The following is an 18,968-nucleotide window of genomic DNA, read 5'->3' as shown; positions in this document are numbered from 1 at the left end:
ACCTCCTCTACCCCAGTTACCTCCCAGAGCTCCCTCCCGCCGTCTAATGCCATCACGTTGGAGGACGTACGACACTGGGTCTGGACAGATCCGAATGACCAGAGTGAGTGGTGCTGAGTTTTCTACTTCCTGCCTCCCCTGTGCTCTGCTCTCCTGGGAAGTTCCCCATGACCAGTTGACAGAACAGGAGAGAACGGGTTTGTTCTTCAGACGGATCTACACGGCATGCTGGCATCGGCTAGGAGTGGACAGGAGTGACTCCACCACCCAGCTTAGGGGTGGATTTGGGGAGATTTCCATTTGGCTTCTGCCTCTTAGCGTCTGCGTTGCCGACAGAATGCCAATGCTGAGACGGTGATGTGGCGGCCTGGCTCCCTACGTTACAGAGGAGGCCGTGATTTGTCAGCCTAGAAATAGACACACGTTCCAGGTGTGAATTGGGCTTTCTGCCTGCAAGGCATCCGTCGGCACCAGCACCCATGGGCTTACAGAGTATCCCACCCAGCTGCAGCCCTGCACGGGCTGTTCTCAAGCCATGAAGGTGCAGGGTCAGCTCACGCTCTTAGAACTCACTGGGCTCACTGTGTGTTGGGGGAGGCCATCGAGAGGATGTGACTGCCAGTTGACCTGTGAGCTGGACCTGTGCAACTGGAGGCTCTCCACTCCCTCCCCTGTCCTTGGAACGTACCCACTGCCTACTGTTCCCACTGTGGGAGCTGTTCCAAGGACATAGCCTTGTTGACACCATCTGGATCGTGTATGTGACTGAATCCTGTGAAGGCCTCTGTATAAACCTTTAAGGTTCTGGCAGGTGGGTGTGGAGATCTGCCTGTCTGATGTCTGCCCAAGAGAGGCCTCGTAAAGAAGGTACCTTGCTTAGTATAGCTGCCACCTACCAACCTGAAGTTGTCCGCCTCTTCCTTTGGTCTCTCCTTTCCCTCCACATATGGGGACCAGTTTGCGAACTAACACCATGTATCCCATCGGCTGGAAAAAATTGCCTTGACCAAAGAGTGGAGCGGTTGCTGAAGGCTCTCTTTCGGCACCAGCGTGGAAACACATCTTAAAAGTTTGAGGGACTGTCTGAAAGTGGTGTGCTCCTTAAACCATTAGCACACGTATCTGCTCCCTCCCTTACAGCCAGACTTCAGGAATCTGTGAATCGAGAGGCAGACCCTTTCATTACATGTGCAAGTTGAATTCTTTAGACTTCTTTTTTTTTCTAATGCATTTTTATTTCTATATTTAATATTTTTAATCTCTGTGCCCAACATGATGCTTGAACTCACAACCCCAAGATCAAGAGTTGTATGCTCTACTGACTGAGCCAGCCAGGGGCCCCTATTTTTTAATTTTTGATGGAATAAAATGTTTTTAGCTTATGTTTTTATTTCTAATGTATTTTTATTTTTAATTGAAATATAGTTGATATACAATGTTATATCAGTTTCAGGTGCACAACATATTGATTCAACAATTCTATACATTATCACCACGATAAGCATAGTCACCATCTGTCACTGAACAATGTTATCGTATTGTTGACTGTATTCCCTATGCTGTACTTTTCATCCCCATGACTTAACATATTTTACCACTGGAGTTCGTACGTCTTCATCCCCTTCTATTTCCCCCATTCTCCCACCGCCTCCCCTCTGGCAACAACCAGTTCTTTGTATTTATGAGTCTGTTCTCTTTCTTGTTTGTTTTTTAGATTCCACAGATGAGTGAAATCATATGGTTTGTGTCTTTTCTCTGCCTAACTTCCTTCACTTAGCATAATAGCCTTTAGTTCCATCGATATTATAGTGAATGGCGAGATTTCATTCTTTTTTATGGCTGAGAAGTATTCCATTGTATATACACCACTTCTTTATCCATTCATCAGTCAGTGGACACTTAGGCTGCTTCCACTTATTGGTTACTGTAAACACTGCTGCGGTAAACAAAAGGGTGCATATATCTTCTTGAGTTAGTGTTTTAATTCTTTAGTTTTTTCATCATAGTTAAGCAAAGGACTACCAAGAGGCACCCACGCAGACCACCTGGGTTCCACATATTCTTCCTCATTGTGTAATTAATGCAGGAGATGCCCTACCTTCTCCACTGCCAAGACAGTGACTCCTCCTTTTGCCTGCTTGTTCCTAGATGCAAGGACCCCAAGGTTTCCAGACCACCATAGTTTGCAATCCAGGGGAACAGTTGGCATGTTCCCTGGTGAGGGTCCTTTTGGGGGACTAGGACTTCTAACCCTGCAGTCTGAACTTGGGAAGATAGGAAGCACAGAGTGCCACAGTGGAAAGCGATGGTAAGTGGGGCCACTCCTGTTTCCACCCCTTGATTTCAACTCATGTATCCTTCCTCTTGGGGATACAGTGGCATATAAAGGTCTGAACGGCACCCTGTCTTTGCAGAATATTAACTCCCAACTTGGCACCACAGCTGTGCCTTTGGCTGGCTGTCCCGATGCTCTCTCAGGCAGTGGATCTCATGGTCACTGCACTTCTGCTGCCTGAAGTGCCCTCCTGCACTTCCTGTGCTGTAAAGTGAGTCCTATTTGATATGAGGCCATGTGGGGTCCTGTGCCAGTGGAACAAACACTCCTTAAGCCCTTGCTGGTTGATATTTGTGGGCAAGAAGCCCAAGCATACATAGAATATGAATCTATTCCTGTGAAAAAGAACTGCTGCCCCTTACAGAATGGAAGTTCCAATAGAGTGAAGTTGGTTGATTGACCTTTTCAAGGTCAGGAGACATAATGGAAGCTCAGCATTGGTCTCTTCTGCTGGCAGGTTAGACATTCAGTGGCAGCTGGTGGCTCAGCCGTGATCAGAGAACTCACACTGCTGGGCCCACGGATAGCCTCTGCTCTAGCACCTTGGCCACTTTGTCCTTGTGCCCAGTGGCAACTGCTGTCCAATGTAGCTGGCCGGTCATTCTGTCCACTTGGCTGTTTAATACTTCTTTCATGGATGCTCTCTAGACTTCAACATTTTACACAAAGACCACCCACTTGGTGCCTATTCCAATAAATCTATCCTCATGCATGTATCACAGAGCTCCTTATCCCAGGTTTGAATTTTGTTCCAGGCCCTAAGCCAGCCACCTACCTAGGTCATCCAACACTGTCCGTGGTTCACTTGTCACATTAAAAAAAAAGTGAATGCCTTTGCCCTTTGGGAGGATATGCCCTTACCACTGTCTTACAAGCCCCCCCCCCCCCACCCTGGAGTGAGGCTGCAGTGTAGCTGCTGTCCATGTGCAGTTTGAACTCACATACCAAGCCAACCCATTTAGTTAGTTAGTTTATTTAGAGAGAGAGTGGGTGGGGGAGGGGCAGAGAGAATCCCAAGCAGGCTCTGCATTGCCAGCACAGGGCCCAACATGGGGCTCGAACTCACAAACTATGAGATCGTGACCTGAGCTGAAATCAAGAGTTGGCCGCTTAACTGACTAAGCCACCCGGGCATCCCCCAAGCCCACTCATTTATGAACCAAGCTCAAGATTTTTCCTTGTCAATTGGTCATCAAGGCCCCCTGTATGGTCACAGATGTGGAATGGTGGAGTGGCTCTAGCACAACAGCAGGGGGTGCTGTACGGGTCTGGGCTACCTATTCGGCACTCACCTGTGACTTCTACATTCTCATGTTCAGTCTTGAATGCACTGCTTCCATTTTATGATGGATTGTGCTGGGCCCAGCTGACTTTATGACCTGGTAAGTTTGATAGCACCCATGTCATAATGCGCAATTTGGGCTGCATGGTGATCTGGTGTCCCAAGGTCAGGTGTTACATCCCTATCAGAACACAGTAGCAAAACAAGGCATTTTTTTCCCCCAAAAAGACATATACATTCTCTGCTCCAAGTGGTATGTCAGAACCTCAGGGTCCTGAATCGAGAATCTCCTACTGGGGCATGTTAGAAACTCCACATTGCATTGTTCCTTCACCGCCAATAACCACCAATACCACCTGCTAGAACATATGACTCAGGCAGCATAGCTACTTGCATCACAGCCTTGACCTATTATGGCCTCCGTTAATTACCTGCACCCCGTATGGGCCACTCTAACAGGAGGGCCATGATGAGGATCCAAGTTTCTAGATATCAAAGTTCTGGGCTTTTCTTAAAACTGACAGTTTTCCAAATCACCCAGTATTTGATCAGAGCTGTATTCCTATGGGTGGAGTATGCTGCTTCCAGACTCTGAAGAGGTCCGACAGTGTCTTGCTTTCCAATGGTTGAAGGTGCAAGATGCAATAATTGTCTTTTACTTTTGGAAGGGATGCCCTGGGCCACTGCTGACCACTGGATCCCTAAAAATAATATTGATGTAGCAGGTCCCTGAATCTTCATAGGGTTTATTATTTCCTCTCTGGAGTATCTGTATCTTACCAAGGTCTCCAGAATCTTCTCCACTCCTTGCTCATCTGGCCGATCAACATGATGTTATTGATGTAATGGGACAATGTAATCATCTCCAGGATGTCTAAGTGGTCCTGATCTCTGGACTATGATAGAAGGCATGAGTTAACATCGCAAACAGGCAAAACTGTATATTTGTTCCACACGTTCCACAGTCTGGGGGCCAACATCAGTTGTCAGACATTTGAGTAAATGAGTAATTGAGAGAGATGATTCTTGTTGTTCTAAGCCACTAAGTGTGTAGTAATTTGTCACGCAGCACTAGGTACACCATCATGCCAGCAGCCATCCCTTCAGCAAGTTTACAGCCGGTTGTCGTGCAGGTGCTAAATCCCCTATCTTAGAAGATTGCTGAAAAGTCAGTAAACTCTTCTACCCAGTTTTACGTTGCAGCTCCCTTTTGATTTCTGCAAGGGTCATGCTGATGAATTCAACCGCTCATCAAGCACACATAATGTGGCCCCCAACAAATGTTCCCAGGCCCTGGCAGTTCACGTTGGCTTGGCTGGGTCTTACAGCTTGTTATGGGTTGAATTGTATCCCCACCTCCTCCCTGAAAACCGGTTGAAGTACTGACCCCCAGCACCTGTGAATGTGGCCTTATTTGGAAGTAGGGTCTCCGCAGATGATCAAGTTAAGATGAATTCATTCAGGGTGGGCTCTAATTCAGTTTGACTGGTGTCCTTATAGGCAAGGGGGGATTTGGACACATAAACAGACACACACGTAGGGGGAAAGCTATGAACGTGAAGGCGGAGATTGGCATGATGCACCTACAAGCCAAGGAACACCAAACATAGCCAGAAAGCCCTCAGAAGCTTGGAAGGAGGAATGACAGCTTCTCACAGCTCACAGCTCTCAGAAGGAACCAACCATGCTGTCATCTTTTTTTTTTAAGTTTATTTTTTTTTAGTAATCTCTAACCCCAATGTGGGGCTTGAACTCATGACCCCCTAGGACAAGAGTCACATGCTTTTCTGCCTGAGCCAGCCAGGTGCCCCCCTGCTGTCATCTTGTTCTGACTTCTGGCCTCCAGAATTGTAAGACAGTCCATTCCTGGCAAGCCATCCTGTTTGTGTGTCTTTGTTACTGCAGCCCTAGCAAACTGCACCGTTCTTTTGAGGGGGAGGGAAATAGAATTCCCTTTCCATCTCGTGTTTCCAGCTAATATGCCAAAAGATAACCATAATTATATGCCTAGTGTCCAGTAGGTGAGGGGAAGGAATGTTAGGTTAACAGGGAAAGGTAAGCCATGTGGGCAGGCTCCAAAGGTTCAAGGTAGTCTGGGGAGTGAAAACCTTTGAGGGTATCTACCCAGATATCAAATACCTCCAACCCCAGCTTTTCCCAACCAAGTCCCCAAATTCATCATAACATAACTGCCTTGGCTGGGTGTTTACCATCTTTGAGGTATTAATTCCTTGGCCTGGTCTGTATCTTTTTTTTTTTTTTTTTCAACGTTTGTTTATTTTTGAGAAAGAGCAAGTGGGGGAAGGGCAGAGAGACGGAGAGAATCCCAAGCAGGCTCTGCGTTGTCAGAGCAGAGCCCTACATGGGGCTCGGACTCATGAACCAAACCGTGAGATCATAACCTGAGCCAAAATCAAGAGTCGGACGCTTAACCAACTGAGCCCCCCAGGTGCCCCGGACCCGGTCTCTATCATCTCAGTGTAGGAGATGGTTTCTTTATATGCGACCAAAGAGACTCCATGGCTTTCAGCGGTCTGTTGTTTTTCTTAAGAGCATCTATAAGGAGAGGCCGTCCGGTTCCATTGTCCTTCCTTATAGCGACTATAATGTGAAAGGCTTAATACGTCACCCACTTAGTGCTCCATTTTCACTGGTTCACACTCTCACTTCAAAGCTGGTGAAACATCAACGATCACCCCACAGGGGCTGTGAGTGCTCCACCCACCGCAAGGGGTGAGTGATGCCACCCATCTCCTCATGTGCTACTCCTCGTACCAACTGTTGCAGGACGGCTTCTCCACAAGCGGATGCTAGATGGAGTTTGGGTGCAAGATATTTATCTGGTCTCAACACCTGTGAGAGGAAGGAGAGGAAGTAGGGCTGGGCAGAGGGAGCAGAAGTGTCCGAAGGCCAGTCTGGTGTGTTCTGGAACTGAACTGGTACTGCTCACAGAGGTGTCCTGTGTTGGGCCCAGGTGGCCAGATCTTTATAGTCTTGCTTCACTCATTCAGTCCCCAGATGTGGACGGCTCCAGGAAGGATATGACCTTAGGCAAGGTGGAGCCCCATAGCCTGCATTCACATCCACTACAGTCCACCCTTGCGCAGTGCAGATTCACTTCCCTGTATGTATTGGGGGAACAGCTCCTTCAGGACTCCTGTGGGTCTCTCAGTTCAGCTCCAGCGAGCCCCCAGGTTCCTAATGTTTTGTTGTTCCCCTGTACCTGTCCTCCCACTTCCTACGGTCACTTCACGGTCTGAAATGGCTGCTGGAGCTCATTCCTGGTCAATAATATACCTTCTACAGCTGTTTTGAAAAGTAAATGAGTTAATACATACAAAGCCCTGGGGGAAATGTCTGGCTCACAAGGGGGCCCATGTAAATATCTGCTACTCTGAGAGCAGGAACGCAAAGCCAGGGCATTCAAAGTGTGCAGAGGCTGTCCCAGCAAGGCTACTGGGAATCGGTGAAAAGCTCCAACAGTGAAGCTGAAGGGACCGCTTACAGGGCCTGCAGGGTCACACAAACTGACTGGCTGCTCTCATCCCAGTGGGCAGTGCCTGGGCAGCCGCCTGGGCCCAGACCCCAAACTCGGAGGAGAGTCCCTGCCTGAGGTCTGAGACTCCAGCCCAGGAAGGAAGCCACCGCGGAATCCAGCAGGTGCTAGACGGACTCAGGCAGCGACCTGAGCCCAGGTGACAATCTTGTCTGCCGACCTCTTCCAATGAGACCCCGCAGTGCCCTCGCTGCATCCTCGGGGCCAATGGGGGCGAGTCTTCGGTGTTGCTGGGCGGGCCGGGGACGCCAAACCGGCCCGCGACCTGCCGCGCAAGCGCACTCTCCCTCCCGCCCTTCTCGCCGCGCACGCGCACTCCATGTAGGGCTTGCCAGGCGGCCGGGAGCGCGCGGGGTGGCCGTGGATCCCGTGCTCGCGCCCGCGCCCGTGCTCGCGCCCGCGCCGGTGCGCAGCCGCTCGGGCCGCGCCCCTGCCCCGCCGCCTCAGCTCCCCGCCGGGCCGATGCGGGACGCGGGGCTGAGGGGAGCGAGGTAGGCTTCGCCTGCGCCGCCACCACCCGGCCCTGGCCCGGCCGGGAACGCGGCCCCAGCCCCCCCCACCCCGGGCGCGATCCGGCCTGGTCATCCGCGGGGCGCGGCCAAGCGGGCCATGGCTGACCGCGGGTGTGCGCTGGAGGCGGTGCCGCTGCCCGCCGAGGTGCGGGAGAGCCTGGCGGAGCTGGAGCTGGAGCTGTCGGAAGGTGAGCGGCCCTGCCCCCGGCCCTCACCCGGGACCCCCGACACTGGCCCGGATCCCTCCTTACCCTCACCCCTGACCCCGGGACCTCTGCCCTGCCCTCACCTCGGACCCCGAGACCCCTAACCCCGGACCCTCCGCCCTTCCCTCACCTCGCACCCCGGGACCCCAGACTCCAGCCCGGATCCCGCCCGGCCCTCACTCCGGACCCCGAGGCCCCCGCCCTGCCCTCACCTCAGACCCCGGGACCCCAGTCCCCAGCCCGGATCCCGTCCGGCCCTCACCTCGGACCCCGGGACCCTGGCCAGCATCCCGCCCTGCCCTCACGCCCCCACCCCCCCGCCCCGGGACCCCTTCCCAGCCCGGACTCCGGCACCCCCGCCCTGCCTTCACCCTGGGACCCCAGACCCCGGCCCGATTCCCTCCCGGCTCTCACCCGGGACCCCGAGACCCCCGCCCTGCCCTCACCTCGGATCCCGGGACCCCAGACTCCAGCCCGGATTCCGCGAGCCCTCACCACGGACCCCGGGAGCCCCTCCCTGCCCTCACCCCAGGACCCCAAGACCCCGACCTAGATCCTGCCTGGCCCTCATCTCGGATCCTGGGGTCCCCTCCCAGCCCTCATCCGGAGATCGGATCCCCCCTTCCTCTGCCCCCAGCCTTTGGGTTTCCGGCGGGTCGCTGTGCCCTGCTGTTTGCGTGGTTTGGCCTAAAGCACGTGAGTCTCGACGGGAATGACCGTTTTTTGTTTTTTGGTTTTTTTTGTCTGTCCAAGCAGTAGGCGGTGTGTGTCCGAGGTTTAGGCTGCAGGTCTGAGCTTCCTGAGGGTGGCTGTACCCGGGCAGCTGCTGCTGGCGTGGAGTGTGGACCCGTGAGCCCAACTCCAGCCTTGTGTGTCAGTTTCCTCCGCGGTAGAGCGGGCTTAGAACAGCGCCTGACTCTCCGGATTGTTCCGGCTAAAATAACATATGCCAAGTTGCCCCATTTTCGGAATTTTTAAAAATTAAAAAAAAAAAAAGTTCAATAAATGTTTGTTAAAAATAGACTGGAGTGATTCCCCCTCAGAGGTGGGTGGCTTTCCCCGTCTAGACGTTACCTCGTGCCCAAGACTTGTGTCCTGATGTTCTGTTTGGATTCATCGCGGGAAGAGCAAGTTTTTGCCCAGTATCAGGGCAGCCTTGCAGCCTTTGAAGAAAAGCATCTATATAACTGTTTTCAAAACTTAAATGCATTTTCGGTTTTTACAAGTCATTTTTTCCGTAGTCCAGTTATTCTTACTTTAAGTTTCAGGTTGATATGTTTGGCTCAGGTTGGGGTAGGGAAGTTTTGAAACAACCATCTAATAAATAAGTATGAACTTGCTTGGACTAACTCATTTAATCCCCACTGACCTCAGAGTGGTAGGTGGTTATCTTTCTTTTACAGATAATATGGCATCTACCTGCAACTGTTGTGAATTCGACGTTGAAATTTTTTAAGGCTCTATGATATGTGACACTTTTTTTTTTTTTTTTTTTTTTTTTACTGGAAGTGCAATAAGAAGTGGGTGGATTTGAGGGTGCTTTGTGATTAGATGCTCTTGAGAAGTCTGAAAAGCTTGAATCAGGAATGGTTCTGACAGGAAGTACTGTCCTGAATTTGTTACAGCTCTTCATCAGGGGAAAATCGTGTAGATGCAGTTTAGGCTTTACATATTTCAGATGTTTTTGCAGATCACTCCTAGTTTCTACTCCAGTGGATTTGTCATTCCCTCAATTCTTGTTTTGTGGTTGTGTGTTTGAGTGCTTTCTAGGGAGTTGACAGACGAGATTGGATCCTCAAGAATTTGGTAATTTGTATGATAGTGCAAGTACTTCAATGAAAAAGTGCCTTTTGTCTGTTGAATGTGTTTCTGCTGTCGTCATTTCAGACCTGTGTGGATGACGGATAGATAAGTAAGGGTATAATATTATATGTAAGTGGAGAGGAACCTGGAAACATAGCTGAAGCTGAGGAAGGTGGGGAACAGAGCGTTCAAAAGAAAGAATGGAGTGAAGCAGCAGCCGGGGAGGCGGGAGCCCTGGCTTGTGTCCCAGCTTCTAGACTGGCTTGACACCTTTCTTTTGGCCCAAATAGGTCAGTGATTATTCGGGCACAGTCATGCTTGGCCCTGCTCCCGGGGTGTTTCCATACCTTTGATGCTGGCTTTTTCAGTTTGTGTTGTGATTGTTGTTGACACAGGGCCTCCCTGTTGGACTTGGAGATGCTTTGTGATAGGGACTGCATCTTAGGCAGACTTTTGGCGTCTTCACACGGTGGCTGGCATCTGGTAAGTGTCCGTGAACCTCCATCGAATAATAACAGCCATGAACTTGGGTTTGGTCAGCTGTAGAAGGGGTGAACACCAGCCTTACTGACATCCTATAGTTCTTGTAAAGTTCCATACAGCATACACGAACATGCTTTGACACTGGGAAGGTGTTTTATTTATATAATTACAGGAAGGTAATATTAATGAAATACAGTCCTCAAGCAGCCCAAGTTAGTTTCATTGTTGTCGCTGTTAACTTTTGATCGAGTAGAAGGAGGACGCGGACCTCTCTTTGTCCTGTACCTCCCTGCCTCCCATTGTGTGGGGGGATAAACTTCTCATTCACAAGAAAGTAATGTCAAAATAGGATGACTTCACAGTGCGCACATTTGTCTGAATGAGAACTTGCTTAAACCTAGACTTGACACTGTGCTAGGCAGGTCAGGGGACAGAGGAGCTTCACGGACAAAGGGCTGCCTCTGTGGAGACAGGTGGTGCTAGATACCTGGATGATCTGGAAAATCCTGCACAACTTCCCCTTGGCCTGTACACCCGTGACTGGTTGAAAGTATGCCCCTGCCTTTATTCATAACTCATGTGGCCTTGTTCTCCAGCATCTTCATTGGATTCTCGTCATTGGCCATTGTAGTTGGGATTGGCTGTTAGGGAAGGTTCTGGTCTTAGAACGCACTGATTTTTTTTCCCCATAGGGCAGATTTGTGACTTTCCGTTATGGATTCCCAAGAGGGAAATAAGGCACAACTGTGGTCTTGCTCCCTAACTTTCCTGGCTGTTGCACCCGTGTTATGCTTTCCTTAAAATTAAGATGTGGGTGAAAGGTGGAGCTCCACAGAACCCCACCCGCTCTTCTTAGACGCCCTACCCTGCCCCCACCCCTGCCACAAACACATAGAATTCACACTTGTGGCTCCTCAAAGCATATGAAAATGTCCATGGATGAAAATGAGGTTATTAAAAGTGTGACTTTAAAAGAGAGTTAATTCCCAAACACTTGTGCTTTACCTATTATAGTGTCAGATTGCCTCCTGTATACCTCCCAACTGATTTGGTACCACCTAGTGTCTTGGGGCTATTGCTGCCCAGCTGCTCTCAACACATGGATGGTGGTGTGAAGTTTGTGCTTTGTTTTAGTGGCCTGCGGTGGCTTAGAATGGAAGTTCCTACATAATGACTACATTTGCTCCACTCCCGTTTCTTTATTCTGGTTAACGGGTCTATTTCAAAGCTTTAACTCTAGTCTGGTTCTTGTTTTATTGCATTCTGTCAATGCAGGGGCCGCAGCCTGGATGCAGGCAAGTGAAAAAGGGGGAAGCTCTGTGTGTGCAGAGGAAGGGACTTCTTCACAAAGCTGTTTTCCTCTTTAAATGTCTTTAATGTCTATACTTTGTGACATAATTCTTCATTTTCAAATGGTAGCCTGACCTTGCCTTTATGTCAGTAAACATGCGTTGCGCTTTGTAAATATTTTGTGGTGTATTAAAGTTCTCATGTCCAAATTCTTTTCACCCATCAAAGCCCAACCCAAATGCCTTCTTATTTGGAGCCTTTCTTGATCATCTCTCATGTGGCTACTTTCTTGCAACTCTCATCGCACTTGCTCCCACTTTTGGAATTCTTGCCACTTTTTGTTTTTTGTATTTGTTATTTGTACATTCAGTGATTGTTGAGTGCCCGCTGGACACTAGCTAATGTTTCAGCTGTCAGAGGTCAGGGTTAGCTCTGTTTCTTCATGGATCAGCTTTGCACACGGTTATATTAAAAAGTCGTGCAGATACAGGTGGCAGAGAAGTGAAGCGGTTCCAAGGAAATGTAGGATAGAGTGAGTGAATGAGTGTGTGTGTGTGTGTGTGTGTGTGTGTGCACGCGTGCACATGCGCATCCAACCCCCCCTCCACACCTCTCTAGCAGTGTTCTCTGCTATCCATTTCCTAGGTTTCCTTTCAGAAGTAATCTGCTGGTGCTTCCTAAACAGTGGTTCACTGACCTCTGGGGGTCTCTGAGGCCCTTTCTGGGGGCCTGTGAGGGAAGACTTTTCATAATAACTTGTCATAATAACACGAAGATGTCATGGCTGTTTTCTCTGTGTTTGTATTGATAGACAAGCGATGCTGGTACCTTAGCACCAATTGAGGCCAGGGCCCCCAATCATACTGACATCGTTGCTTTCTTCACCAACTCCCCAGTTTGACTTAAACATAGCCTTCCTTTTACTGATGAAGCAATAAAAATTAATTTTCTTAAATCTCAACCCTTGAATACTTGTCTTTTTAAGAGTCTGTGTGAGGAAATGAGAGGTGCCACACAGAGAGGTACAGGGCCTGTTTTGAGGAATAGCGGTTGTGTATTTTGAGTTACAAAATGAGCTAATGACTTGTCGCAGAATGCTATTTTTGCTTCAAAAAGTGGGTTGTAGATAAACTGTATTTATTGAGACTTGGATAGTTGATGGACATTTTCTAGAACGTAAATGAAAGAGAACAGCTGTCAGAATTTGTGGTCAATGGTACTATTTGTGCTTTTGAACAAAAATTTAAATTTTATAAAACTTATCTGTACCATGAGCATGACAACTTCCTATTACATTAAATACTTTTTGATGAGATCAGTGGCAGTATTAGTGTATTTGATATTATAATGAAATGTGTCAACATTAGGAAGGTCTACATAATTCTGTGAACCAGTATTTTCTTTTTTCAATGTTTATTTATTTTTGAGAGAGCGCAAGCGGGGTAGGGGTAGAGAGAGGGGGATAAAGGATCCAAAGCAGGCTCTGTGCTGACAGGCTGACGGCAACAAGCCCGATGCGGGGCTTGGATTCATGAACCGTGAGATCATGACCTGCACCAAAGTCGCTCAACTGACTGAGCCACCCAGGAGCCCTGTGAACCAGTGTTTTCTAAATATCAAGGTATCATGTTACAAATTTGTGCATGGGTAAAAGATACAACCATTGGGTTGTAATGTAACAGTAGGAAAAGTTCTGAAAAGTTCATTGATACGGTTTTAGACTCAACATTGCAACTATTCAGTGGGAAGCTACCTACCACTTGCCTGGTTTTGGTGGTGTGGTATCATAGAAGAATGTCCACAATGATCTCAAAAGGCTACTGAAACACCTTTCCCTTTTCCAACATATATGTGTGTGTGAGGCGGGATCTGACTTCAAATGAAGCCACATGTTGCAATAAGATTGAATGTTGATTCTGATAAGAGAATCTATCCAACTGTTTTCTATAAAGCCAGGTACTAAAGGGGTTTGTAAAAGTAAAACAATACCTGTACTCACTGAATGTTTTTGGCTTTGGAAATCTACTACTTTTTATTAAAAATATGTTTATGTTAGGGGCGCCTGGGTGGCTCAGTCGGTTGGGTGTCCGACTTCGGCTCAGGTCACGATCTCGCACTCCGTGGGTTCGAGCCCCGCGTCGGGCTCTGTGCTGACAGCTCAGAGCCTGGAGCCTGTTTCAGATTCTGTGTCTCCCTCTCTCTCTGACCCTCCCCCGTTCATGCTTTGTCTCTCCCTGTCTCAAAAATAAATAAACGTTAAAAAAAAAAATTAAAAAAAAAATGTTTATGTTAACATAGCTTATTATAAAAAATTTCAGTGAATTAAATATTTTAACATTTTTACCATTTTAATTTCTAATATGGTAAACGTTGATCAGTTATAACACACACAAACAAAAACTCTCCGGAGTCCTCAGTAATTTTTAAGAGCGTGAAGGGGTCCTGAGCCTAAAACCTTTGAGCAGTGCCAGTCCGTGCAACTCTAACAGAGTTTTTAAGGAAATACTAGATGCCATTATCTTTTTCTTTATACTTTTTGTAACATATTTTTTAGCTCTTTCCTGGTGTAAGAAGGACTTCTGGTTGTATATGTAAAGTCAGTCAGATCTTTCAATTCATAAAGCATGTTTGAAAATCTCTAAAAATAATACTTAAAAATTTTTTACTGTAAAAATGATAGCTTGTATGATTCAGGAATATTTCCTTTAGAATTTTTTTCTATTTGTAGTGAATCATTCTAGCACAGTTGTCTGTTCACAATTTTTTTTTCTTGGGGCGCCTGGGTGGCTCAGTCGGTTGGGTGTCCGACTTCGGCTCAGGTCATGGTCTTATTTATGGCTTGTGGGTTCGAGCCCCGTGTCAGGCTCTGTGCTGATAGCTTAGAGCCTGGAGCCTGCTTTGGATTGTGTGTCTCCCTCTCTCTCTGCCCCTTCCCTGCTTGCACTCTGTCCTTCTGTCTCTCTGTCTCTCTCAAAAATAAATAAACATTAAAAATATATATACATGTATAAATTTTCTTCTTAGAGAATTTTGATTTATAAATTTTTAAAAGAATATCAATACTATGATTTCAGTTTAAAAAAAAATTTTTTTTTTTAACATTTATTCATCTTTGAGAGACAGAGACAGAGTGTGAGTGGGGGAGGGGCAGAGAGCGAGGGAGACGCAGAATCTGAAGCAGGCTCTAGGCTCTGAGCTGTCAGCACAGAGCCCGATGTGGGACTCGAATCACTGACTGTGAGATCATGACCTGAGGCCGAAGTTGGACGCTTAACCGACTGAGCCACCCAGGCGCCCCTGATTTCAGTTTTAATATCCTAAAACTTTGCACATTTCATTGCCAACTATTCTGTACTGTTGAATTCCTGCCTTTGTTTTAGGACTTAAATTTAAACTTCACTTTCTCTTTGAAGTTCTGCCTTCCTCTAAGAAACACCACCCACCCTTCTCCAGTTAGGTGCCTACTCTTCTGTGTCCCCGTAGCACTCATTGTGTCCCTGTCGTAGGATTTATCACACTGTTGTATTTGTTTGCTTGTTTTTCTTTGCTACGTCATAGGGAACACTTCAAGAGGAGGTTTTGGTCTGTCCTCAGTACCTAGCATATTTTAGGCGTTTTAACGAATGATTATTTAATTAATAAAAGGGCAAAAACTACACATGGTATTTTTTTTCAGTTTTATTTAATTTTTTATTTTAATTTTTATTTTAAGTAGGCTCCATACCCAATGTAGAGCTAGAACTCAAGACCCTGAGATCAAGAGTTGCATGCTCCACTGATGAAGCCAATCAGGCACCCCATTTTCAGTTTTGTTTTGTTTCACAGTTTTGTTTTTTGTTTTTTTTTTTGGAGAGAGGGCACACATGTGTCAGTGGGGGAGGCGCAGAGGGAGAGAGAGAGAGAGAGAGAGAGAGAGAGAGAGAGAGAGAATCTTAAGCAGGCTCCACACCCAGCATGGAGCCCAATGGGGCCTCAGTTTTATGGCTGTGAGGTCATGACCTGAACCAAAACCAAGAGTCAGATGCTCAACTGACTGTGCCACCCAGGCACCATCCTATTTTTTATTTTATTTTATTTTATTTTATTTTATTTTATTTTATTTTAATGTTTATTTTTAAGAGAGAGAGAGACAGCGTGAGATGGGGAGGGACCGAGAGAGAGGGAGACACAGAATCTGAAGCAGGCTCTAGGCTGTGAGCTGTCAGCACAGAGCCTGATACGGGGCTCGAGCTCAGGGACCTCGAGATCATGACCTGAGCTGAGGTTGATGCTTAACTAACTGAGCCACCCAGTCACCCCCTCCTATTTTCAATTTGAAATCAAGAATCATCTGTGGTTGACTGAATACTTAGCTTTTTGTCAATAGTTTTTCAAATTCAGTGAAGCCATCCATCAGCAGGACAGACCTGTGCCTCAGGGAGCCATCGAACCAGAATTTGGTCTTTGTTGCCTAAACTACCAGGAAGAAACTACCAGTGGAGTCCCTGCTGATGTGAGGCTCAAGTCTCCAGTGTGATCTAGTAGGTTGTTCTGAGCCCCACAGTGGCTGTATCCACCTCTGGCCTCACCTCTGGGTTGTGGGTCCACACCAGCTTCACGCTGAGCCCCACTTCCATTGCGGGAATACAAAAGCAGACCCCTTCCTGGAAGCCTGAGGCTTCTGCTGGGGACTTTGGCTCCAGGATTCCACACTGGCCTGAAACTTGCTTAGAGCTGTGTGGAGTCTAAGACTTTTTCCACCCACTCTGCCTTCCTTTCCTCCCCCCTCTGCAAGGGATCACCTGCGTCTTGTCAGACAACTTTCTGGCCTCCTCCGGCTCCCTCCTTCACCTGCACTTCCCACGTAAATCGCTTGCATGTCTCTTGCATGTCTATCCTGTCTTAGCATCTGCTTCTCAGAGGCCCTAAACTGCCATCGGGGCTCTCTGGTCTAGACCCAGGTTGAAAGGCTGATTTATCATCTGCTGGTGTTGGTTTGCGTGTCTATCTCCCTTATCAATGGTCTGCACTCCGAGACTGTACCTGTCACATAGTTGCTGGTCAGTGTGTATTGAATTGGATTGTTCACTCTTCTCAGGACCCTCTTGCCTGTGGCTGATTCTGGTTTAGTGGTCCTTCACGATACTTCATGAGAGCTGGGGCCAAACCTGCCTTGCTGTCCTCTGTGTCCCTGGCACCAGAGCCGCTGCCATGTCATCCACGTCCACTGACCTACATAAATCCAGGCTCTGCTGTAAAGAAAGCCAACGACTGGGACTTGGGGATGTGGTTTTAGACCAGTGGTCAGAAAACACCTCTGGGCAGGTGCCTCCACGTGACTGGGGAGGGAGCATCCCAACCAGTTGGGCGATGAGAAGGTGGGCGGCTTGAAGGAGATAGGCCTGAAAGGCCGCCTGAGCCTAGGCCCCCTGAGCCTAGGCCGAGCCTGGGGATCTACTGGTTTCTACTTTAAGTGTGATGAGTGGCCCCTGGAGCTTCTGCTGCTTTGACGGTTTATGTCCTTGAAGACTCCCCAGCTGTGGTGTCAGGAATGGACCGCAGGGAGGCAAGAGTGAGCTGGGTTCAGGTCACTTAGGAGGCAGGCGCTGCTGCGTGAGAAATGGCAGCCGTCGTGGGGCGAGAAGCCACTGGGCCCGAAGGAGAAATGGAAGGAATTGGCTGACGGGCGCCGGTGGGGAAGGCGGCAAGGAGTCAGGACGTGAGTACTGGGCTTCGGTTTGAGGTGCTGCCCGCACTCACGGTGGCGAGATGGGGAAGAGAAAGAAGGGTGACTGGATTTGAGGGAAAACGCACTTGTTCATTGATTCAAGGAAGAACTGGTCAGAATGCGCTCACCATGACAACAGTGACGCCAGCTGGTTGCCTTGTTTCGCTGTTTCAAGATGACTTTGAGGAATGCATTCACTACTGCAGACAGGACATGTTCATTAAATGCTTCATTCATGTGACAGGTACTGAGAGGATCACAAATTTGGTATGCTGATGCTAGAGCCCCTTCCCTGTTAGTCCTATGGGGGTTTGTGCCTGACCTATTCCTGACTACTAATTAAGAGCTGGTTCTATTGAAGATTGACCAGTGGTGCTGAAAACCCACCTCCCTCGCGTGACTCTAGCATTGGAGCACTTACTGTAAGGAGGTTCTTCCAGAGAATGTTGTCCCAAGTGTCTGCCCCGCTCAGTCGTCACAAGGACCTTGAAGAGAATGGCACTGCCATCCTGCTCAGTGCTGGCTGGGTCTGGAGTAGGACCCTTTCTTGGGTCCTTTCTTGGGACCCGGCTGCCTGTGCCTTTCTCACACGAGGTACTTGTTGGCAGCCTCGAGGACAGCCTTCTTGGGGAGGGCCACCTGGCCTTGCTCCCCAGGGCAGGCCTTCTGCTGAGGTATGGGGCATGTGGGGTCTGGGTCGTGCTCTGTGAGGAGCTGCTATTGGTCATTTAGCTCCTTCTCTCTTTAGACCTTTAGTCTCACAAAGTGGGGTAAATATGCCTCCAGGACTTAGAAGTTTGAAAAGAGACTGGAGTGGGGGCCCTGGTCTGTGCGAATGAAGAGTCTCTGCCTGGTGAAATGTCCCCATGGAAATATGAGCCTTGGGGAGCAGTGTCACACCGTGCCTCATAGTTGGCACCCACATTTCATGTGGTGTGTCCCCAGTGAATGTTAGCCAGCATGTTGCTGCCGTGCCCATCTCATCATCAGGGTCTAGGTTGAGCGGTCCATTGTTTTAGTTAAAAAGTAAGAAAACAGTTGTAATTTTTGAAAATACATTTTTATTTCATCTTTTAATGTGTTGTTTTGCCTGATGTGATATGCAACATTTATTTAAAATAAAAACGGACGCCTGGGTGGCTTAGTCGGTTGAGCATCCAACTTCGGCTCGGGTCATGAGCTCACGGTGCATGGATTTGCACCCTGCGTTGGGCTCTGTGCTGACGGCTCAGAGTCTGGAGCCTGCTTCAGATTCTGTGTCTCCTTCTCTCTCTGCCCCTCCCCCACTTGCACTCTGTCTCTTTCTGTCTCTCAAAAATGAATGTTAAAAAAATAATAATAAAGTAAGAACGAATTCATACCAAGTATTTGGTTACTGTACCATGACCTACCTGGAGAAAGGGTAGGAACAAAGTAAGATTAAGTTACTTTATTCTGCTCTGCTAGTAAATCTTTTTTTTTCAGTTTATTTATTATGAGAGAGGGAGGGAGAGAGGGCGCACATGTGAGTGGGGAAGGGGCAGAGAGAAAGAGAAAGAGAGAGAGAGAGAGCGCGCAGGAGCAGGGGAGTGGCAGAGAGAGGAGAGGGAGAATCCCAAGCAGGCTCCACACTGTCAGCTGAAAGCCTAATGTGGGGCTCAGTCTCACAAACCATGAGATCGTGACCTAAACCTAGATCAAGAGTTGGGCGCTCAATCGACCGAGCCACCCTGGCATCCCTGCTAGTAAACCCTTTAAAAGTAATTCTCACCGGGATGCCTGGCCGGTTCAGTTAGTCGAGCATGCTACTCTTAA

The 18,968-nt window shown here is 48.3% G+C and overlaps 1 protein-coding gene across 3 annotated transcripts in view; it reads left to right on the top strand.

Annotated features, from left to right (window-relative positions):
* The first annotated feature begins 7,487 nt into the window (after positions 1–7,487).
* Positions 7,488–18,968, top strand: part of DIP2A (disco interacting protein 2 homolog A) — a 117,122-nt gene continuing 105,641 nt past the window's right edge. For 2 of the 3 annotated variants that reach the window (XM_049627660.1, XM_049627662.1), the window contains exon 1: positions 7,488–7,873. In XM_049627660.1, coding sequence (XP_049483617.1) covers positions 7,783–7,873 — 91 coding nt within the window. In that variant the 5' untranslated portion in view covers positions 7,488–7,782. The remainder of the gene's footprint in view (positions 7,874–18,968) is intronic. The other variant, XM_049627661.1, reaches the window with a different exon arrangement.

This window comes from Panthera uncia, chromosome C2, assembly GCF_023721935.1.
Source record: "Panthera uncia isolate 11264 chromosome C2, Puncia_PCG_1.0, whole genome shotgun sequence".
Classification (NCBI taxonomy): Eukaryota; Metazoa; Chordata; class Mammalia; order Carnivora; family Felidae; genus Panthera; species Panthera uncia.
This window is presented reverse-complemented; position numbering and strand designations above follow the sequence as displayed.